The following is a 24,606-nucleotide window of genomic DNA, read 5'->3' on the forward strand; positions in this document are numbered from 1 at the left end:
ACTCCTAAACTCAATTCCTCGATTGATGAAGGCCTGCACACCATATGCCTTCTTAACCACCTCCTCTACCTGCGAGGCCGATTTAAGAGTCCTATGGACCCGGACTCCAAGGTCCTTCTGATCCTCTACACTGCTAAGAGTCTTACCCTTGATATTATACTCCTTCATCCCATTTGACCTGCCAAAATGGACCACTACCCATTTATCCAGGTTGAAGTCCATCTGCCACTTCTCCGCCCAGTCTTGCATCCTATCTAAGTCACGCGGCAGCTTCTGACATCCCTCCAAACTATCCACAACACCACCAACCTTAGTGTCGTCAGCAAACTTACCAAACCATTCCTCCAATTCCTCATCCAGGTCATTTATGAAAATGACAAACAGCAAGGGTCCCAGAACAAATCCCTGGGGCACTCCACTGGTGACCGACCTCCATTCAGAAAAAGACCCATCTACAACCACTCTCTGCCTTCTGCAGGCAAGCCAGTTCTGGATCCACAAGGCAACAGCCCCTTGGATCCCATGCCCTCCCACTTTCTCGAGAAGTCTTGCATGGGGGACCTTATCGAACGCCTTGCTGAAGTCCATGTAAACCACATCTACCGCTTTTCCTTTGTCAATGTGTTTCATCACAATTTCAAAGAACTCCACCAGGCTCGTAAGGCACGATTTGCCTTTGACAAAGCCATGCTGACTACTTTTGAGCATACTAAACTTCTCTAAATGTTCATAAATCCTGTCCCTCAGGATCTTCTCCATCAACTTACCAACCACTGAGGTTAGACTCACCGGTCGGTAATTTCCTGGGCTAACCCTATTCCCTTTCTTGAATATAGGAAACACATCCGCAATCCTCCGGAACCTCTCCGTCTCCATCGACGACGCAAAGATCATCGCCAGAGGCTCTGCAATCTCTTCCCTTGCCTCCCACAGTAAGCTGGGGTACATCCCATCCGGTCCCGGTGACTTATCGATCTTGATGCTATTCAAAATTTCCGACACATCCTCTTGGATGTGGATGAGGTTGGATCTCATGGGATAAAGGGTGAGGTGGCTCGATGGGTGGAGAACTGGCTTGGTCACAGAAGACAGAGGGTGGTAGTGGAAGGGTCTTTTTCCGGCTGGAGGCCTGTGACTAGTGGTGTTCCGCAGGGCTCTGTATTGGGACCTCTGCTGTTTGTGATTTATATAAACGATCTGGAAGAAGGTGTAACTGGGGTGATCAGTAAGTTTGCGGACGACACAAAATTGGCAGGACTTGCAGATAGTGAGGAGCATTGTCAGAAGCTACAGAAGGATATAGATAGGCTGGAAATTTGGGCAAAGAAATGGCAGATGGAGTTCAATCCTGATAAATGCGAAGTGATGCATTTTGGTAGAAATAATGTAGGGAGGAGCTATACGATAAATGGCAGAACCATAAAGGGTATAGATACGCAGAGGGACCTGGGTGTGCAAGTCCACAGATCCTTGAAGGTGACGTCACAGGTGGAAAAGGTGGTGAAGAAGGCATATGGCATGCTTGCCTTTATAGGACGGGGCATAGAGTATAAAAGTTGGGGTCTGATGTTGCAGATGTATAGAACGTTGGTTCGGCCGCATTTGGAATACTGCGTCCAGTTCTGGTCGCCACACTACCAGAAGGACGTGGAGGCTTTGGAGAGAGTACAGAGGAGGTTTACCAGGATGTTGCCTGGTATGGAGGGGCTTAGTTATGAGGAGAGATTGGGTAAACTGGGGTTGTTCTACCTGGAAAGACGGAGGATGAGGGGAGACTTAATAGAGGTGTATAAAATTATGAAAGGCATAGATAGGGTGAACGGTGGGAAGCTTTTCCCCGGGTCGTTGGTGACGTTCACGAGGGGTCACAGGTTCAAGGTGAAGGGGGGGAGGTTTAACACAGATATCAGATGGACATATTTTACACAGAGGGTGGTGGGGGCCTGGAATGCGCTGCCAGGCAAGGTGGTGGAGGCGGACACACTGGGAACGTTTAAGACTTACCTAGATAGCCATATGAACGGAGTGGGAATGGAGGGATACAAAAGAATGGTCTAGTTTGGACCAGGGAGCGGCACGGGCTTGGAGGGCCGAAGGGCCTGTTCCTGTGCTGTATTGTTCTTTGTTCTTTCTTGATGTCGACAAACTCAATCTTCTCAGTCCGCCGCAATCCTGTAGTACAATCACCCAGATCTTTTTCCACTGTGAATACCGAGGTAAAGTATTCATTGAGCACCTCTGCTATTTCTTCCGGTTCCGTACAGACTTTCTCACCTTCACATTTTATAGGTCCTATCCCTATGACCGTCAGAGAGCCGCTCTTTCTGCTTTTTTTTCTTTTGCGCCCGGGCGCGCTCTGTCAGATTTTTTTCGAACTGCAGATGCGCAGTTCAGAGCTCCGATCGGTCCGCCAGTGCTAAGCCCCGCCCACAGCGCGGATCGGGCCGGAGCCGGCAAAACGCGCATGGGCGCGCTGGAAAGAGGATTCCAGGCACGGATCTGTGTTACGCTCAGATCCCGCTCTTAGGCTCCAAATGGTAAAATCGGGCCCAGTAGCTGGTCCATCAATCTTTCAAGCCTCTGCCGATCATTACCCTAAGAAAAAACATTTGGCCCTTCAGCCTCCTCCGCCATTCATCACAATCATGGCTAATCATTCAACTCAATGGCCTAATCCTGCTTTCTTCCCATAGCTTTTGATCCCATTCACCCCAAGTGCTACATCTAGCCACCTCCTGAATACATTCAATATTTTGGCATCACCTACTTCCTATGGTAATGAATTCCTCAGGTTCACCACTCTTTGGGTGAAGAAATGTCTCCTCATCTCCATCCTAAATGGTCTACCCTGAATTCTCAAGACCGTGACCCTTGGTTCTGAACACTCCCACCATCAGGAACATCCTACTTGCATTTACCCTGTCGAGTCCTGTTAGAATTTTATAAGTTTCTATGAGATTCCCCCCCCCCCCCTCATTCGTCTGAACTCCAATGACAACAATCCTAACCTCCCTTCATACATCAGTCCTGCCAACCCCGGAATCAGCCTGGTAAACCTTCGCTGCACTCCGAGAGCAAAAACATCCTTCCTCAGAAAAGGAGACCAAAACTGCACACAATTCTCTATGTGTGGCCTCACCAAGGCACTGTATAATTGCAACAACACGTCCCTACTCCTGTACTCGAAACCTCTCGCAATGAAGGCCAACATTCCCTTCTTTACCGCCTGTTGCACCTGCATGTTAACCTTTAGCGACTGGTGCACAAGGGCACCCAGGTCCCGCTGCACACTCCCCCCTCCCAATTTACATTCATTCAGATAGTAATCTGCCTTCTTGTTTTTGCTTCCACAGTGAATAACCTCACATTTATCCAAATTATACTGCATCTGCCATTGATTTGCCCACTCACCCAACCTGTTCAGATCATTCTGAAGGATCTCTGCACCCTCATTGCAGTTCACCCTCCCACCCAACTTGGTATCATCTGAAAACTTTGAGATGTTACATTTTGATTCCTCATCCAAATCATGAATATATATTGTGAATAGCTGGGGTCCCAGCACTGATCCCTGTGGCATCCCACCATTTACTGCCTGCCAATTTGAAATGGTCCCATTAATTCTGACTCTTTGTTTCCTCTCTGCCAACCAGTTTTCTATCCATTTCAATACACTTCCCCCAATCCCATGCGCTTTAATCTTGCACGATAATCTCTTGTACAGGACTTTGTCAATCGCTTTCTGAAAGTCCAAATATACCACATCGACTGACTCCCCTTTGTCGACTCCACTAGTTACATCTTCAAAATATTCCAACAGATTTGTCAAGCATGATTTCCCCTTCATAAATCCATCCATTCTCTGTCAGATCCTGCCACTGCTTTCTAAATGCTCGCGATAATGGATTCAAGAATTTTCCCCACTACCGATGTTAGACTGACTGGTCTATAATTCCCTGTTTTCTCTCTACCTCCCTTTTTGAATATTGGAGTGACATTTGCTATCCCCCAAGCTGCAAGGACTGTTCCAGTGTCCATAGAATCTTGAAAGATGATCACCAATGCATCCACTATTTCTAGAGCCACTTCCTTAAGTACTCTGGTATGTAGATTATCAGGCCCTGGGGATTTATCCGCCTTCAATCCCATCAATTTTCCCAGCACCATTTCTCTACTAATATTGATCACCCACAGTTCTTCCCCCTCACTAAATCTTGCATTCTCCAACATTTCTGGTATCTGATTTGTGTCCTCTTTTGTGGAGACAGAACCAAAGTATGTATTCAGTTGCTCAGCCATTTCTTTGTCCCCTATTATACATTCCCCCGTTTCTGTCTGTAGGGGACCTACATTTGTCTTCACTGATTCTTTCTCTTTACCTACCTCTTTATGTTCCCTGCAAGCTTACTTTCGTACTGTATTTTCCCCTTCTTAATCAATCCCTTGGTTCCCCCTTTGCTGAATTCTAAACTGCTCCCAATCCTCACACCTATTATTTTCCTTGGCCAATCTGTACGCTTCTTCCTTCGATCAGATACTATCTCTAATTTCCTTTGAAAGTCATGGATTGGCCCTCTTACCCATTTTGCTTTTGTGCCAGACAGGAATAAACAGTTATTGCAGTTCCTCCATGTCATAGAATCATAGAAACCCTACAGTGCAGAAAGAGGCCATTTGGCCCATCGAGTCTGCACCGACCACAATCCCACCCAGGCCCTACCCCCATATCCCCACATATTTACCCACTAATCTCTCTAACCATTGCATCTCAGGACACGAAGGGACAATTTTTTAGCATGGCCAATCAACCTAACCCGCACATCTTTGGACTGTGGGAGGAAACTGGAGCACCCGGAAGAAACCCACGCAGGCACGAGGAGAATGTGCAAACTCCACACAGAAAGTTACCCAAGCCAGGAATCGAACCCAGGTCCCTGGAGCTGTGAAGCAGCAGTGCTAACCACTGTGCTACCATGCCGCCCTTGAATGTTTCCCATTGCCTATTCACTGTCATCACTTTAAGTAACTCTCCCCAATCTATCAAGGCCAACTCACACCTCATATCTTCATAGTTTCCTTTGTTAAGATTCAGCACCCTAGTCTCTGAATCAACTATTTCACTCTCCATCTTGATTATATACAAAATTGGCTTGATGACAGAAGGCAAAGAGTGGTTGTAGAGGGTTGTTTTTCCAACTGGAGGCCTGTGACCAGCAGTGTGCCTCAGGGATCAGTGCTGGGTACACTGTTATTTGTAATTTATATTAATGATTTGGATGAGAATATAGAAGGCATGGTCAGTAAGTTTGCAGATGACACCAAGATTGGTGATATAGTGGACAGTGAAGAAGGTTATCTCGGATTGCAACGGGATCTTGATCAATTGGGCCAGTGGACTGACAAATGGCAGATGGAGTTTAATTTGGATAAATGTGAGGTGATGCATTTTGGTAGATTGAACCAGGGCAGGACTTACTCAGTTAATGGGAGGGCATTGAGGAGAGTTACAGAACAAAGAGATCTAGGGGTACAGGTTCATACTCCTTGAAAGTGGAGTCACAGGTGGACAGAGTGGTGAAGGAGGCATTCAGCATGTTTGGTTTCATTGGTCAGAACATTGAATACAGGAGTTGGGACATCTTGTTGAAGTTGTACAAGATATTTGTAAGGCCACACTTGGAATACTGTGTACAGTTCTGGTCACCCTATTATAGAAAGGATATTATTAAACTAGAAAGAGTGCAGAAAAGATTTACTAGGATGCTACCGGGACTTGATGGTTTGAGTTATAAGGAGAGGCTGGATAGACTGGGGCTCTTTTCCTCTGGAGGGTAGAAGGCTTAGGGGTGATCTTATAGAGGTCTATAAAATAATGAGGGGCATAGATCAGCTATATCGTCAATATCTTTTCCCAAAGGTAGGGGAATCTTAAACTAAAGGGCATAGGTTTAAGGTGAGAGGGGAGAGAGACAAAAGGGTTCAGAGGCGCAATTTTGTCACACAGAAGGTGGTGAGTGAGCAGAACAAGCTGCCAGAGGTAGTAGTAGAGGCGGGTACAATTTTGTCTTTTAAAAAGCATTTAGACAGTTACATGGATGAGATGGGTATAGAGGGATATGGGCCAAATGTGGGCAATTGGGACTAGCTTAGGGGTTTAAAAAAAAGGGCAGCATGGACAACCTCCATGACTCTGTGACTATGACTCTATCTTGTTAAAAAATTCTATCATTTTATGGTCGCTCATCCCCAAGGGGTCTCGCACAGCTAGATTGGCAATGGTTCTTTTCTCATTGCACACTTCTACCCTTGGAGGTTTATTCAACCTCTCCTCATAGTCAACACCCTCGAGACGTCCTGGTGGACCTCCTTTGTATTCTCTCCAAAGCTTCCACGTTTTTCTGATAATGTGGTGACCAGAACTGCATGCAATGCTCCAAATGCGGCCTAACCAAAGTTTTATATAGTTGCAACATGATTTCCCAACTCCTGTACTGAATGCCCGGCTGACAAAGGCAGGTGGAGGAGGTGGTTAAGAAGGCGTATGGTGTGCTGGCCTTTATCAATCAAGGGATTGAGTTTCGGAGTCCGGGGATAATGATGCAGCTATATAAGACCCTCGTCAGACCCCACTTGGAGTACTGTGCTCAGTTCTGGTCGCCTCACTATAGGAAGGATGTAGAAAAGATTGAAGGGGTACAGAGGAGATTTACAAGGATGTTGCCTGGATTGAGTGGCATGCCTTATGAGGATAGGCTGAGGGAGCTCGGTCTTTTCTCCTTGGAGAGACGAAGGATGAGAGGAGACCTAATGGAGGTATATAAGATGTTGAGAGGCATAGATCGGGTGGACTCTCAGAGGCTTTTTCCCAGGGTGGAAATCTCTGCTACGAGAGGACACAGGTTTAAGGTTCTGGGGGGTACAGGGGAGATGTTAGGGGTAAGTTTTTCACACAGAGGGTCGTGGGCGAGTGGAATCGGCTGCCGTCAGTGGTAGTGGAGGCGAACTCAATAGGGTCTTTTAAGAGACTCCTGGATGAGTACACGGAGCTTAATAGGATGGAGGGTTATAGGTAGGTCTAGAAGGTAGGGATGTGTTCGGCACAACTTGTGGGCCGAAGGGCCTGTTTGTGCTGTAGTTTTTCTATGTTTCTAAGCATGCCATATGCCTTCTTAATCACCTTGGCCACCTGTGTTGCCACTTTTAGGGAACTGTGGACCTGCACGCCCAGATCCCTCTGTATGTTAATGTTCCTAAGGGTTCTGCCATCTACAGTATAATTCATACCTAAATTTGATCCTCCTTAATGCATCACCTCTCATTTGTCTGGGTTAAACTCCATCTGTTCCCAAGTCTCCAATCTCTCTATATCCTGTTGTATCCTCTGACAATCCTTGGCACTATCAGCAACTCTGCCAATCTTCCTGTCATCCATCAACTTAATGATCAAACCCCCCCACATTTTCCTCCAGATCATTTATATATACTACAAACAACAGAGGTCCAAGCACTGATCCCTGCAGAAAACCACTAGCTATAGATCTTCATTCTGAAAAACCTTCCACCTCTACTCTCCATCTTCTATAACCAAGCTAGCTCTGTATCCACCGAGCCAGCCCACCCCGAATCCCATGTGATTTCAGTTTTTGTACCAGTCTGCCATGTGGGAACTTGTCAAAGTCCATATAAACAACACCCACAGGCCTTCTCTCATCAATTTTCTTTTGTCACCTCTTCAAAAAACTCAAATTGCTGAGACATGGCCTTCCCCGTACAAAACCATGCTGCCCGTCACTAACTAGTCCATTTTCCTCCAAATGTGCATACATCCTGTCCCTCAGTATCTTTTCCAAAAGCTTCTCCACCACTGATGTCAGGCCCACCGGCTTATAATTTGCTGGATTATCCTTGCTTCCTTCCTGAACCAAGAGAACAACATTGGCTATTCCCCAGTCATCTCGAACCTCGCCAATGATCAAAGAGAATGTGAAGATATCGGTTAAGGCCCCAGTTATTTCTCCCATGCCTGCCGCAGTAACCTAGGATAAATCCCATCAGGCCCCGAGGACTTGTCTACCTTAATGTAATTTAGGATACTCAACCTTTCTCCTTTGATATATTGGCATTGTCAAGAATGTTCACACACCTTTCCCTGAGCTCAACAGCCGTCATGTCCTTCTCTTTGGTGAATACCAATACAAAGTACTTTCACCCACTTCCTATGGTTCTATGCATAACTTCCCTCCACTGTCCTCGAGTGAGCTGAGTCTTTCTCTTGCTACCTTCTTGCTCTTAAACTATGCATAAAAAGCCTTGGGATTCTCTGTGACCCTATTTTCTGAAGGCATTTCATGGCCTCTGTTAGCCCTCCTAATTCCACATTTAAGTTCCTTCCTACTTTCATAAGTAAAAACTGTATGAGATTAAAAACCTTTTGGATGCAGGTAGCTGCCATTTCGGGTGCCCATGTACTTGCTACTCGATGTTTAGCTAATCTCTCCTTTTCTTCTTCCATTCGGATTTCCAGCATAAACTTGGCTCGTAGCCGTCCCTGTCGAGCACGCTCAGAAATCTGAATGATTTGAATCGCTTCTTCAAGCGTCAATAATTTTATACTTCTTTCCTAAAATATAAAAAGAATATTTTCTTTTGAGAGAAAGTACTCAACTTGGTAAAACAATGAATAATTTCATGTTATCAGATATTACAAAATCAAAAATTTATTGTCAGATCATAAAACATAAATAATACCAACAGGTTAAATTTTGACTTAAGCTCAGCAGATACCCTTAATAATATGGAAATCTTCTCAGAAAATCCTGTAGAAGGATCAAAAACAATGTTTAATATACAATGAACATTTGCATCCCATGATACTGATATCTGGACTCACAAGGGTTAAGTTATGAGGAGAGGTTACACAAACTAAGATTGTATTCCCCGGAATTTAGAAGGATAAGGGGTGATTTGATTGTGGGTTTCAATATCTTAATGGCAGCAAATAGGATGGATGGAGATAAACTATTTCTGCTAATTGGGGAATCTAGCATCAGTGGTCATCATCTAAAAGTTAAAGCCAAACCTTTTAAGAGTGAAATAGAAAACACTGTTACACACAAGAGTGGTAGAATTACGCATCTCTTCTGCAAATAGACTGAGAGAGTCCATTATATAAGATTTAATAAGTTTATTTATTTGTCACAAGTAGGCTTACATTAACACCGCAATGAAGTTACTGTGAAAATCCCCTACTCGCCACACTCCGGCACCTGTTCGGGTACACTGAGGGAGAATTTAGCATGGCCAATATACACCTAACCAGCACGTCTTTGGACTCTGGGAGGAAACCGGAGCACCCAGAGGAAACCCACGCAGACATGGAGAGGACGTGCAAACTCCACACAGATAGTGATCCAAACCGGGAATCAAAGCCAGGTCCCTGGCACTGTGAGGCAGCAGAGCCATAACTGTGCCATAACAGGGCAGTGGAAAACAGTAGCAAGATAAGACAGAGTCAGCATGGATTTACAAAAGGGTGACAAATTTACCGCAATTCCATGAGAATGGAGAATGTAACAAGGAAATTTGACGTGTGGGGTGTGTGTGTGTGTGTGTTGGGGGCGGGGGGGGCGGCAGCGGCAGTGAATGTGGTTTATTTGGACGTTCAAAAGGATTTCAACAAGGTCCCACATTACAGATAAGCATGTAAACTTAAAGTATGTGGGATTCGCGATAGTGCATTAACATGGAAAAGTCGAAACTAACAGTAGAAATAAGCAGATCTTTTTCCAAGTGGCAGCCAGTGACCACTGGGTTACCACAGGAATCAGTGCTAGGACCCCAGCTATTCACAATGTACATTAATGATTTAGATGAGTGAACTAAATGTAATGGGCACGATTTTCCTGGCCCATTGTGCTCCTCAAGTAGTTGGGGGGCCGGGGGGAGGGGGGGGGAGTAAATCAGCCTTGCACCAGAAAACAGCACGAGGCTGATTACCATATTGAAATTAACACTTCAGCATCATTAGCAAGCCCTGGATGGTATCGTCCAGGCTTGCTAATGTTTCTGTCCCTGCTGGGAGAGGTCCCCACCAGCGGGGACAAGCATGATGGCCTCACTGGTGGGAAGGAGGTCATTGAGCTTTAATTCCCGCTGGTGGAGACCTCTCCCAGCAGGGGCAGAAACATTAGCAAGCCTGGACGATACCATCCAGGGCTTGCTAATGATGTTGAAATGTCAATTTCAATATGGTAATCAGCCTCATGCTGTTTTCCGGCACAAGGCTGATAACGCCATAAAAATTGGCATGGGAAAATCACGATCAGCTGGATACCGTTAGAAAATACCACTGTAGCCCTCCCACCGCCGCCCCCTGCAAACCCCCAACCCCAACTTGAGGAGAACAGCGGGCCAGGAAAATCATGTCCATTACATTTAGTTCACTCCCAGGAGGTCGAGGGTAGAGGGCTGCACCAGGCACCACCAAGGGGATGGGGAAGACATTGGAGGCCAGCGATGGGGGGGCGGGAGGGCGAACAGGACACCAGTGTGCATGCGCCAATCTCCTGTCGACTGTCAGATCGACGCATGCGCATGGCCCACTCAGCATGCTGATGCTAACATCTCGGGCAGGATTAGGCTCCCACTTTACTGCCATGAATCCCCCGATGGACTCTTTGATTCACACAGTGCTGGAAATTCATCTGACTAAGTAGGCCCAATGAACAGGGAAAATCTCCCGTTGGGCATTTAGTTTCTTTTTAGGAAAATCGCCCCAAATATCTCCAAAGTTTCAGATGACACAACGCCGGGTGGGTGAGCTCTCTTTGTAAAAAACTTCCCCCGCACATCTCCACTGAACCTTTCCACCCTTACCTTGAACTTGTGTTCCCTTGTGATTCTGCCCTGGGAAAAAGCTTCCAAGTGTTCACCTTATCTATGCCCCTCATAAATTTATAAACTTCTATCAGGTCACCCCTCAGCCTCCGTCTTTCCAGGGAGAACAATCCCAGTTTATTCAATCTCTCCTCATAGCTAATAACCTCCATATAGCAGGCAACATCTTGGTAAACCTTATCTTTACTCCCTCCAAAGCCACCACGTCCTTCTCGTAGCGTGGCAACCAGAATTGGACACCGTATTCCAAATGTGGCCGAACCAACGTTTTATATAACTGTAACATAATTTGCCAACTTTTATACTCAATGCCCCGGCTGATGAAGGCAAATGTGTCATATGCTTTCATCACTACCTTTTCCACCTGTGCTGCCACTTTTAAGGATCTGTGAACCTGTACTCCCAGATCTCTCTGTGTCTCTATGCTCCTGATGGTTCTGCATTTATTTTACAGTTCTCACCTGAATTGGATCTGCCAAAATGCATTACCTCACATTTGTCCAGGTTAAATTCCATCTGCCATTTCTCCACCCAATTTTCCAGCCTATTTATATCCTGTTGTATTCTCTGACAATTTTCCTCACTATCTGCAATTCCAGCAATCTTAGTATCATCTGCAAACTTGCTAATCAGGCCAATTACATTTTCTTCCAAGTCATTTATATATATTACAAACAATAGAGGTCCCAGCACTGATCCCTGTCGAACACCACTTGTCATGATGTGGAGATGCCGGATAACACCACGAGTTACAGACCTCCATTCAGAAAAACACCTTTCCACCGCTACCCTCTGTCTTCTATGGCCAAGCCAGTTCTGAATCCATCTAGCTAGTTCACCCTTGAACCCGTGTGATTTAATTTTTTGTACCAACCTACCATGAGGGACCTTGTCAAATGCTTTACTAAAGTCCATGCGACAACATCCACAGCCTTTCCCTCATCAATCATTTTTGTCACCTCCTTAAAGAACTCAAATTAGTGAGATATGATCTACCTTGTACAAAACCATGCTGTCTGTCACTAATAAGACCATTCAGTTCCAAATGTGTATAGATCCTATCCTTAAGAATCTTCTCCAACAATTTCACTAACATTGGCGTCAAGCTCACTGGCCTATAATTACTCAGGTTACCCCTTCTTAAATAACAAGACAGCATTGGCTATCCTCCACTCCCCGGGACCTCGCCTGTGGCCAACAAGGAAACAAAGATTTCTGTTAGAGGCCCAGCAATTTTCTCGCTTGTCTCCCTCAGTAATCTGGGATAGATGCCCTGGGGAGTTGTCTACCTTAATGTTTTTTAATACACCAAACACTTCCTCCCTCGTAATGGTGACTTGTTCTGGAGGGTTTTCATACCTGAGACACCATCAATCAATGAACAAAGAACGAAGAACAGTACAGCACAGGAAACAGGCCCTTCGGCCCTCCAAGCCTGTGCCGCTCCTTGGTCCAACTAAATTAATCGTTTGTATCCCTCCATTCCCAGGCTGCTCATGTGACTATCCAGGTAAGTCTTAAACAATGTCAGCGTGCCTGCCTCCACCACCCTACTTGGCAGTGCATTCCAGGCCCCCACCACCCTCTGTGTAAAAAACGTCCCTCTGATATCTGAGTTATACTTCGCCCCTCTCACCTTGAGCCCGTGACCCCTCGTGATCGTCACCTCCAACCTGGGAAAAAGCTTCCCACTGTTCACCCTATCTATACCCTTCATAATCTTGTAGACCTCTATTAGATCTCCCCTCATTCTCCGTCTTTCCAGGGAGAGAGACAGATGCACCAGAGATGCAGATGCACCAATGTGTCCCTCTCCTTTGTAAATACCGATGCAAAGTACTCATTAAGGATCTCACCCACTTCCTTTCGTTCTACACATAATTTCCCCCCTTGTCTTTGAATGGACAAACTCTTTCTCTAGCTACCCTCTTATTCCTAATATATGTATAAAATGCCTTGGTATTCTCCTTAATCCTGTCTGCCAAGGACATTTCATGACCCCTTTTTGCCCTCCTGACTCCTTGTTTGAGCTCTTTTCTACTTTCCCTATATTCTTCAAGTGCTTCATCTGTTTTTAGTTGCTTTGATTTATTATTGTCACATGTATTAACATACAGTGAAAAGTATTGTTTCCTGCGTGCTATACAGACAAAGCATACCGTTTATAGAGAAGGAAACGAGAGAGTGCAGAATGTAGTGTTACAGTCTAGCTAGGGTGTAGAGAAAGGTCAACTTAGTGAGAGGAAGGTCCATTGAAAAGTCTGATGGCAACAGGGAAGAAGCTGTTCTGGAGTCAGTTGGGACATGACCTCAGACTTTTGTATCTTTTTCCTGACTGAAGAAGGTGGAAGAGAGAATTCCGGGGTGTGTGGGGTCCTTAATTATGCTGGCTGCTTTGCTGAGGCAGCGGGAAGTGTAGACAGAGTCAATGCATGGGAAGCTGGTTTGCGTGATGGATTGGGCTACATTCATGACCTTTTGTAGTTCCTTACAGTTTCGGGCAGAGCAGGAGCCATACCAAGCTGTGATACAACCAGAAAGAATGCTTTCTATGGTGCATCTGTAAAAGTTGGAGAGAGTCGTAGCTGACATGCCAAATTTCCTTAGCCTCCTGAGAAAATAGAGGCGTTGGTGGGCTTTCTTAACTATTGTGTCGGCATGGCGGGGGGGGGGAATCAGGACAGGCTGTTGGTGATCTGGACACCTAAAAACTTGAAGCTCTCGACCTTTTCTACTGCATCCCCGTTGATGTAGATGGGGCATGTTCACCTTTATGCTTCCTGAAGTCGATGACACTCTCCTTTGTTTTGTTGACATTGAGGGAGAGATTATTGTTGCTGCACCAGTTCAGCAGATTCTCTATCTCATTCCTGTACTCTGTCTCGTCATTGTTTGAGATCCGACCCACGACGATGGTGTTGTCAGCAAACTTGAAAATCGAATTGGAGGGGAATTTGGCCACACAGTCAGTGGTGTATAAGGAGTATAGTAGGGGGCTGAGAAAACAGCCTTGAGAGGCATTGGTGTTGAGGATGATCGTGGAGGAGGTATTGTTGCCTATCCTTACTGATTGTGGTCTATGGGTTAGGGAGTTCAGGATCCAGTCGCAGAGGGAGGTTCGGAGGCCTAGGAAGTGTTTGGTATATTAAAAAAAATTAAAGTAGACAAATCCCCACGGCAACATGGCATCTACCTCAGATTACTGAGGGAGACAAGTCAGAAAATTGCTGGGCCTCTAACAGAATTCTTTGTTTCCTCGTTGGTGAGGTCCCGGGGATTGGAGGATAGCCAATGTTGTTCTGTTATTGAAGAAGGGGTAACCCGGGTAATTATGGTGTTGAAAGCTGAGCTGTAGTCAATAAATAGGAGTCTGACATCGGTGTCCTTGTGATTTAGGTGTTCCAGGGTTGAGTGCAGGGCCAGGGAGATGGCGTCTGCTGTGGACCTGTTGCGGCGATAGGCAAACTGCAGTAGATCCAGGTAGTCCAGGAAGCTGGAATTGATTTGTGCCATGACTAACTTTTGAAGCACTTCATAATGATGTCAGAGCCACCGGCCGATAGTCATTAAGCCATGCTGCTTTGCTTTTCCTTAGGTACCGGGATGATGGTCATCTTCTTGAAGCGGATAGGGACCTCAGATTGTTGTAAAGAGAGGTTGAAGATGTCTGCGAATACTCCCGCCAGCTGATCCGCACAGGACCTGAGGGCTCATCCGGGTACCCCACCCGGGCCAGTCGCTTTCCGTGGGTTGACCTTCAAGAAAGCTGCTCTGACATCTGCAATGGTGACCCCAGGTACAGGTTCATCCAGGGCTTCCAGGGTGGAGGGCATGCTCTCGCTGACCTCTTGCTCAAAACAGGCATATAATGCATTGAGCTCATCAGGGAGGGCTGATGAGCCGGTGATTTTACATGCCTTCATCTTGCAGCTTGTTATGTCTTGCAGGCCTTGCCATTGTCGGCGGGGGTTGGTGTGGCTAGCCTGGGGCTCGAGCTTGGTCTGGTACTGTCTTTTGGCATCTTTAGTTGCCTGGACCTCATGTATGCATCCTTTTTCTTTTTGACTAGACTTGCAATTTCCCTGGTCATCCATGGTTCCCGGATCCTGCCTTTCCTGTCCTTCCTTTTCACAGGCGCGTGCATATCCTGCACTTTGATCAACTGCTCTTTAAAAGTCTCTCACATGCCAGATGTGGATTTATCCTCAAACAGCATCTCCCAAACAACAGCCTCTAAACCCTGCCTAATCTGGCTGTAACCTTTCCCCAGTTTAGCACCCTAACCCTAGGATAACACTTGTCCTTGTCCTTTTCCACGGATATCCGAAAATGTACAGAATTGTGGTCACTGTTCACCACATGTTTTCCCCACTGCACTTTTAAGACTTGACCGAGCTCATTCCCTCGTACCAGGTCCCTCTCTCGTTAGACTATCAAGTGCAGGAGCAGGGATGTCATGCTGCAGTTATGCAGTGTCTTGGTGAGGCCACACCTGGAACATTGTGCACAGTTCAGGTCTCCTTGTCTGAGGAAGGATGCTCTTGCTATGGAGGAAGTGCAGAAAAGGTTCACTGGACTGATTCTTGGGATGGCCAGACTGACATATGAGGCGAAATTGAGTAGGTTCGGATTATTTTCGCTGGAGTTTAGAAAGGAAGAATCCTATAGAAATCTATGAAATTTTAATAGGACTGGACAGGGTGTTTCAGGAATGATGTGCCCAATGGTGAGGGTCACAGTCTGAAGAAGTGGGGTAGACCATTTAAGGACTGAGAGTGGTAGTAATTTCTTCACCCATCGAGTGATGAGCCTGTGGAATTCTCTACCAGGGAAAGCAGTTGAGAGCTAAACATTGAATGTTTTTAAGGTGGTAGACATAGCTCTTGGGGCTAAAGGAATCAAAGGATATGGGGGGGGGCGGGGGGGTGGGAAGAGTGGGAACAGGTTCCGGAGTTGGATGATTTGCAATGATCATAATGAATGGTGGAGCAGGCTTGAAGGGCCAAATGGCCTACTCCTGCTCCTATGTGTTTCCTATTTTCTATGTTTCTAAAAGGAGATTGGGCAAAGGTGGATTACAGATCAGCGATGATCTCATTTTATGGTAAACAGGCTTTCGGGGCCAAATGGCCTATTCCTGTGTTCATATACACATAAAATTGGGGTGGTCCTCCATATAGTATATAAAAATACATAATCTCTCTAAAACATTTAGGATTCTGTTTGGCGGTTACCAGTCTCATTTGAAGTACCATAAGTAAGTAGCTATAATAAAAATAAATATTAATAATGCATGGCATAGGAACCTGCCATTTTGAAATGTTTTAAATCAGTTCACACGTCCTTTGAGAGTAGCAACAATTAGAAAGTAGGAACATTTGGTAGCTACTCTCGACCGACAATGCAAATAAGGGATTAGAAGACTTTTTTTTGGTAACATTACTGTCGTATAAAGAACAAACGAAGAACAGTACAGCATACGAACAGACCCTTCGGTCCTCCAAGCCTGTGCCGATCATGATGCCTGCCTAATTCAGGGCAGCACGGTAGCACAGTGGTTAGCACTGCTGCTTCACAGCTCCAGGGTCCTGGGTTCGATTTCCGGCTCGGGTCACTGTCTGTGTGGAGTTTGCACATTCTTCTCGTGTCTGCGTGGGTTTCCTCCGGGTGCTCCGGTTTCCTCCCACAGTCCAAAGATGTGCGGGTTAGGTTGATTGGCCAGGTTAAAAAAAAATTGCCCCTTAGAGTCCAGAGATGCGTAGGTTAGAGGGATTAGCAGGTAAATATGTGGGGGTGGGGCCTGGGTGGGATTGTGGTCGGTGCAGACTCGATGGGCCGAATGGCCTCCTTCTGCACTGTAGGGTTTCTATGATTCTATGATTAATTCAGCCATGCATCAGTTTCCCACTGCCAAAGACCCTTTACTGTGTACCAAAGGGCCCAACCACAGCTACAGAGTCTACATTTCAAAACCTATAATGCCACTTCGGACTGAACATTAAATTGATAAGCCTCCACTGACCACCTCTCATTCGGCATGCCTCCGTTCGCTCAATAAGGAAGCTCATAGAAACATAGAAAACTACAGCACAAAACAGGCCCTTCGGCCCCACAAGTTGTGCCGAACATAAGAACAAAGAACAAAGAACAGTACAGCACAGGAAACAGGCCCTTCAGCCCTCCAAGCCTGTGCCGCTCCTTGGTCCAACTAGACCAATCGTTTGTATCCCTCCATTCCCAGGCTGCTCATGTGACTATCCAGCTAAGTCTTAAACGATGTCAGCGTGCCTGCCTCCACCACCCTACTTGGCAGCGCATTCCAGGCCCCCACCACCCTCTGTGTAAAAAACATCCCTCTGATATCTGAGTTATACTTCGCCCCTCTCACCTTGAGCCCGTGACCCCTCGTGAACGTCACTTCTGATCTGGGAGAAAGCTTCCCACCGTTCACCCTATCTATCCCCTTCATAATCTTGTACACCTCTATTAGATCTCCCCTCATTCTCTGTCTTTCCAAGGAGAACAACCCCAGTCTACCCAATCTCTCCTCATAGCTAAGACCCTCCATACCAGGCAACATCCTGGTAAACCTTCTCTGCACTCTCTCTAATGCCTCCACGTCCTTCTGGATGTGCGGCGACCAGAACTGGACGCAGTACTCCAAATGTGGCCTAACCAGCGTTCTATACAGCTGCATCATCAGACTCCAGCTTTTATACTCCATACCCCGTCCTATAAAAGCAAGCATACCATATGCCTTCTTCACCACCTTCTCCACCTGTGTTGCCACCTTCAAGGATTTGTGGACTTGCACACCTAGGTCCCTCTGTGTTTCTATACTCCTGATGACTCTGCCATTTATTGTGTAACTCCTCCCTACATTATTTCTTCCAAAATGCATCACTTCGCATTTATCCGGATTAAACTCCATCTGCCACCTCTCCGCCTAATTTTCCAGCCTATCTATATCCTGCTGTATTGCCCGACAATGCTCTTCGCTATCCGCAAGTCCAGCCATCTTCGTGTCATCCGCAAACTTGCTGATTACACCAGTTACACCTTCTTCCAAATCATTTATATATATATCACAAATAGCAGAGGTCCCAGTACAGAGCCCTGCGGAACACCACTGGTCACAGACCTCCAGCCGGAAAAAGACCCTTCGACCACTACCGTCTGTCTCCTATGGCCAAGCAAGAAGTCTCACAACACCAGGTTAAAGTCCAACAGGTTTATTTGGTAGCAAATACCATAAGCTTTCGGAGCAATGCTCCTTCGTCAGATGGAGTGGTCCACTCCATCTCATTAGTGATGGAGTGTTTCCACTCCATCTGACGAAGGAGCATTGCTCCGAAAGCTTATGGTATTTGCTACCAAATAAACCTGTTGGACTTCAACCTGGTGTTGTGAGATTTCTTACTGTGCTTACCCCAGTCCAACGCCGGCATCTCCACATCATGACTCCTATGGCCAAGCCAGTTCTCCACCCATCTAGCCACTTCTCCTTGTATCCCATGAGCCTTAACCTTCTTAACCAACCTGCCATGTGGAACTTTGTCAAATGCCTTACTGAAATCCATATAGACGACATCCACGGCCCTTCCTTCATCAACCGTTTTTGTCACTTCCTCAAAAAACTCCACCAAATTTGTAAGGCATGACCTCCCTCTTACAAAACCATGCTGTCTGTCACTAATGAGATTGTTCCGTTCTAAATGCACATACATCCTGTTTCTAAGAATCCTCTCCAACAACTTCCCTACCATGGACGTCAAGCTCACCGGCCTATAATTTCCTGGGTTATCCCTGCTACCCTTCTTAAACAACGGGACCACATTCGCTATCCTCCAATCCTCAGGGACCTCACCCGTGTCCAAAGAAGCGACAAAGATTTCCGTCAGAGGCCCAGCAATTTCATCTCTCGTCTCCCTGAGCAGTCGAGGATAGATGCCATCAGGCCCTGGGGCTTTGTCAGTTTTAATGTTCCCTAAAAAAACCTAACACTTCCTCTCTTGTAATGGAGATTTTCTCTAACGGGTCAACACCTCCCTCCGAGACACTCCCGGTTAACACGCCCCTCTCCTTCGTGAATACCGATGCAAAGTATTCATTTAGGATCTCCCCTATTCCCTTGGGTTCTAAGCATAATTCCCCTCCTTTGTCCCTGAGAGGTCCGATTTTCTCCCTGACAACTCTTTTGTTCCTAACGTATGAATAGAATGCCTTAGGATTCTCCTTAATCCTGCCTGCCAAGAACATCTCGTGACCTCTTTTTGCCCTTCTAACTCCCCGTTTGAGTTCTTTCCTACTCTCTCTGTATTCCTCCAGAGCTCCATCTGTTTTCTGTTGCCTGGACTTAACGTACTTAACATATCCCTACCTTTTAGGCCTACCTATAACCCTCCATCCTATTAAGTCCCACGTACACATCCAGGAGTCTCTTAAAAGACCCTATTGCGTTTGCCTCCACCACCACTGACGGCAGCCGATTACACTCGCCCACCACCCTCTGTGTGAAAAACTTCCCCCTAACATTTCCCCTGTACCTACCCCCCAGCACCTTAAACCTGTGTCCTCTCGTAGCAGCCATTTCCACCCTGGGAAAAAGCCTCTGAGAGTCCACCCGATCTATGCCTCTCAACATCTGATATACCTCTATTAGGTCTCCTCTCATCCTACGTCTCTCCAAGGAGAAAAGACTGAGCTCCCTCAGCCTATCCTCATAAGGCATGCCACTCTCGAACCCTAGACATTCCTTGAAAAACTGCCACCTCTCTTTAGTAGATTTCCCCGAGAATACCTCCTTCCAATTTACTCCTCTAATTTGCTGCCTTATGTCTTCATATTTGAGAGTAGCAACAATTATATTCTTTTTTCTCATGTTCCACAAAACCCACAGGGAGATCAATCGATGATCTCCTGTGTTCTCCTTGGCCATATACTCCCCATTGTAGGTCCTTGTCTCCCCCAGCAGTCCTATTATAAGGTCCTTTCCGCCGCTAAGCAGTCGATCTGAGGTCCACTGAAGGTGGGGCTGGGTCAGGTGGTATAAACCATGTTTCTGGTGGGAGCATCACAGGGTTACCAATGCGGGTTCCTCCTCAGGTTCTGTTTCAGTCTGGAGTTTCTTTTTTTCGATCTCCATCTCTAAGTCCATATCTTCACTAACAGTCAATTTCAAGCTGAGAGCTGACACTAGAAGTGGCCATCTTCATGGCCAGAAGTGAGGCCTGCTCAGGTATGGGCTCCCTGACTCGGAAATGGTCCAAGTGCTTCCTTAAGTGCTTCTTTTTCAGATAAAGCTCGGCACAACATCGTGGGCCAAAGGGCCTGTTCTGTGCTGTACTGTTCTATGTTCTATGTTTAAGATTTTACCTCCAGGTAAAACTCTGTTGGATACTAGCCTTGTCTCTCCATAACGATCCCAGGAACCCAAGTGGGACATCCAAAGAACAAAGAAAATTACAGCACAGGATTAGACCCTTCAGCCCTCCAAGCCTGTACCGGCCATGCTGCCCGACCGAACTAAAACCCCCTACTCTTCTATTCCCATCCTATTCATGTATTTGTCCAGACGCCCCTTAAAAGTCACTATCGTACCTGCTTCCAGTACCTCCCTCGGCAGCAAGTTCCAGGCACCCACCACCCTCTGTGTAAAAAAACTTGCCTCATACATCTCCTTTAAACCTTGCCCCTCGCACCTTAAACCTGTGCCCCCTAGTAATTGACTCTTTCACCCTGGGAAAAAGCTTCTGACTATCCACTCTGTCCATGCCCCTCAATCTTGTAGAGTTCTATCAGGTCGCCCCTCAAGCTCCATCGTTCCAGTGAGAACGAGCCAAGTTTCTCCAACCCTCTTCTCATAGCTAATGCCCTCCATGCCAGGCAACATCCTGGTAAATCTTTTCTGTACCCTCTCCAAAACCTCCACATCCGACTGGTAGTGTGGTGACCAGAATTGAACACTATATTCCAAGTGCGGCCTAACTAAGGTTCTATAAAGCTGTAACATGACTTGCCAATTTTTAAACTCAATGCCCCGGCCGATGAAGGCAAGCATGCCGTATGCCTTCTTGACTACCTTCTCCACCTGCGATGCCACTTTCAGTGACCTGTGTACCTGTACACCCAGATCTCTCTGCCTATCAATACTCTTAAGGATTCTGCCATTCACTGTATATTTTCTATCTTTATTAGACCTTCCAAAATGCATTACTTCATATTTGTCCGGATTAAGCTCCATCTGCCATCTCTCTGCCCAAGCCTCCAACCTATCTATATCCTGCTGTATCCTCTGATGTTCCTCAGTATTATCCACAAATCCACCAATCTTTGTGTCATCCACAAACTTACTAATCAAACCAGTTACATTTTCTTCCAAATCATTTATATATACTACGAATAGCAAAGTCCCAGCACTGATCCCTGAGGAACGCCACTTGTCACAGCCTTCCATTCAGAAACACACCCTTCCACTGCTACCCTCGGTCTTCTATGACTGATGTGGAGATGCCGGCGTTGGACTGGGGTGAACACAGTAAGAAGTCTCACAACACCAGGTTAAAGTACAACAGGTTTATTTGGTAGCAAATACCATAAGCTTTCGGAGCACTGCTCCTTCGTCAGATGGAGTGGAAACTATTCTACGACTGAGCCAGTTCTGTATCCACCTTGCCAGCTCGCCTCTGATCCCATGCAACTTTAACTTCTGCACCAGTCTGCCATGAGGGACCTTGTCAAAGGCCTTACTGAAGTCCATGTGGACAACATTCACTGCCCTACCCTCAACAATCATCTTCGTCACTTTCTCGATAAACTCGATCAAGTTCGTGAGACATGACTTCCCCTTCACAAAACCATGTTGCCTCTCACTAATACGTCCACTTATTTCCAAGTGGGAGTAAATCCTGTCTCGAAGAATTCTCTCCAATAATTTCACTTCCACTGACGTAAGGCTCACTGGCCTGTAATTACCTGGATTATTCTTGCTACACTTCTTAAACAAAGGAACAACATTGGGTATTCTCCAATCCTCTGGGACCTCCCCTGTAGCCAATAAGGATACAAAGATTTCTCTCCAGGCCCCAGCAATTTCCTCCCTAAAGTTTCCCTAAAGTTTCTCAGATGAACCAGATCACATGTTGCAAAAGTTCTTTGTCCTTGCAAACTCGTAATTTCTTTTTGGTTTTCTTGTTGATCTCCATCCTCCCCGCCAACTTTGGGAATTGTAGGCTGAATTTGGTATGAAGGTCTCATCCCATTAGTAGCTCCACTGGGGCAAGACCCATTGCTGTGTTCAGTGTGGTACCATAATCAAACAAAAATCGTGCCAGTTAGCTCTCCATTGATGCCACTAGTTGTTTCTTCATGCCATTTTTGAAGGTTTGAACTATCCATTTTGCCAATCCATTTGATGACAGGTAATAAGTTGCTGTTCAGACACGTCGGATATAATTAGAGAGCACAAAGTTCTGGAAATCATCGCTAGTGAAGGCTGTGCCCTTATCAAAAACAAGAACTTCAAGTATTCCGTATGTCCTGAAGCTTTATTGCAATTTCTTATTCATAGCCGGAAAAACCGTGGAGCCCGTGTGGTGCACCTCCAACCATTTGGAGTGTGCATCTACCATGATTCAAAACACGGAACCCATAAAGTGCCCCGCAAAGCCCACACATATACACACCCATGGCCTACCAAGTCAATCCCATGGATTGTCAGGAGGCTGAGGGAGGAAATTTTTGATTTTCCTGGCACAGGTCACATCGCACCAAGTCCGTGATGTCAGAGTCGAGACCGGGCGACCATTCATAACTCCTAGCCAACACCTTCATTTTTGATACTCCAGGGTGGTCATTATGTAGTTACATTGATATTGGACACCATCCTGGGGGCAGAACGCGGGACCCCCAAAGAATGATCTCATCCTCAACACTAAGTTTGTCTTTTCAATAAGTTCATAAGATATAGGAGCAGAATTAAGCCATTCAGCCCATCGAGTCTGCTCCGCCATTCAATCATAGCTGATGTCCTCATCATCCCCATAACCAATTAAAAATCTACCTAACTCCTCCTTAAGTTTACTCACTGTCCCAGCATCCACTACACTTTGTAATAAGGTACGGTTTCATTTTTTCAGAGGGTTGTCCTTGGAATCCATGTAGAAGCACGTGCCTTATTTAGATTAAGTGTGGATCTTTCTGGGTTTTAGCCTTAATCTGCCTTGCAGACACTGGCAAAGTCTCCAAAACATTTGGAATCATCAACACCTCTTCCAATGCTGGTAAAAGAACCAGGCTTGTGGGCAATGGGATGTGACTCAGTGCATCAGCATTGGCTATCCAGCTTTCAGGGTGTTGTTCCAGAAGATATTCGAAGGCTGTCAATAACAATGCTGTATCTGAGCGGAAGTGATGAGGGGATTGCCTTGTCCCCTTTGAAAAGGCCCAATAAGGGTTTATGGTTAGCAACAATGAAAAAGCATCTACCATACACATATTGATGAAACTTTCAGTACGACTGCCAACTCTCCTTTCTCAATCTGAGAATAACTTTGCTCCATGTCCCAAAGGGTCCTTGAGGCATTTGCAATGGGATTTTCCATCCAATCTTTCCAGCAATGCGACTGCCTCATATGGGGAAGTGTCACAAGTCAATATAAGTTCTTTCTTCAGGTCAAAATGGGCCAGTAAGTTAGATAACAATAGCTGATGTTTTACTTCAGAAAAAGTCTCTGCCTGTGGAGCTTCCCAGGACCATCTCTGGTATTTTCGAAGCTGGGCATGCAAGGGGGCCAGCATGGAAGTCAAGTTCAGGATAAATTTTCCAGCAGCCTCCCAGGTCACTCTCAGCCTGTTCCTGAAACTTGACCTTGGCTTTGTCCTTTGACAGAGCTTGCAATAATCTGTCATCTGGCAACTGCACCTTTCTGCATTATGTTCTCTAATACTCTTGGGGCCATCACTACCTTTTCTTAACTGTCTGGTGGTGAGATTAGGGTTTCGAGGTCAAAAGGAACCCTCTAAAATTTACACAAGCACTCTCCATTGAGAACTGATTACACAAGGTCCCTCCCCTTAATTAGAGGACATTGCTGCCTGATGCCCCCTGTAGTTCCTGAGCCCTTTCTCCTGCATTTTCAAATGATAAGGCTATTTCAAAGGATTTTTAAAATTATGTTGTGCCAACATCTTCATTTAGGTAGTTAGGTCATTTATGCCACATACCAATCTGTCTCACAACGTTTCATTAAGAGGTGGTCCAAATTTGCACTGTTCTGCCAATTTCCAACAGCCAGCCAAGAACTCAATGACAGGTTCCCAAGGAGTTCTCCCAACCATATTAGAATCATGGAATCCAACAGTGCAGGAAGCCATTCGGCCCATCGAATCTGCACCGACCACAATCCTACCCAGGCCCTATTCCCAGAAGCCCATGCATTTACACCAGCTAGTCACTCTCACACAAAGGGGCAATTTAGCATGGCCAATCCACCGAACCCGTACATCTTTGGACTGTGGGAGGAAACCGGAACACTTGGAGCAAACACGTGGAGAATGTGTAAACTCCACACAGACAGTGACCCAAGCCGGGAATCGAATCCAGGTCCTTGGTGCTGTGAGGCAGCAGTGCTAACCAATGTGCCGCCCCATATTGAAGTAATATCTCTGGAGGATTACGGAGGGCTTCGAGCCTCAGTGACTTTTCACCAG

At 46.1% G+C, this 24,606-nt stretch overlaps 1 protein-coding gene across 1 annotated transcript in view; it reads right to left on the bottom strand.

Moving 5' to 3' along the window:
* The window catches only part of LOC144503791 (dynein regulatory complex protein 11-like), a 531,388-nt gene that overhangs the window by 445,368 nt on the left and 61,414 nt on the right, over positions 1–24,606 (bottom strand). The window contains exon 4 of the mRNA XM_078228677.1: positions 8,429–8,620. Within this exon, the coding sequence (XP_078084803.1) occupies positions 8,429–8,620 (192 nt within the window). The remainder of the gene's footprint in view (positions 1–8,428; positions 8,621–24,606) is intronic.

The sequence above is a fragment of the Mustelus asterias genome, chromosome 14 (assembly GCF_964213995.1).
Source record: "Mustelus asterias chromosome 14, sMusAst1.hap1.1, whole genome shotgun sequence".
Lineage (NCBI taxonomy): Eukaryota > Metazoa > Chordata > Chondrichthyes > Carcharhiniformes > Triakidae > Mustelus > Mustelus asterias.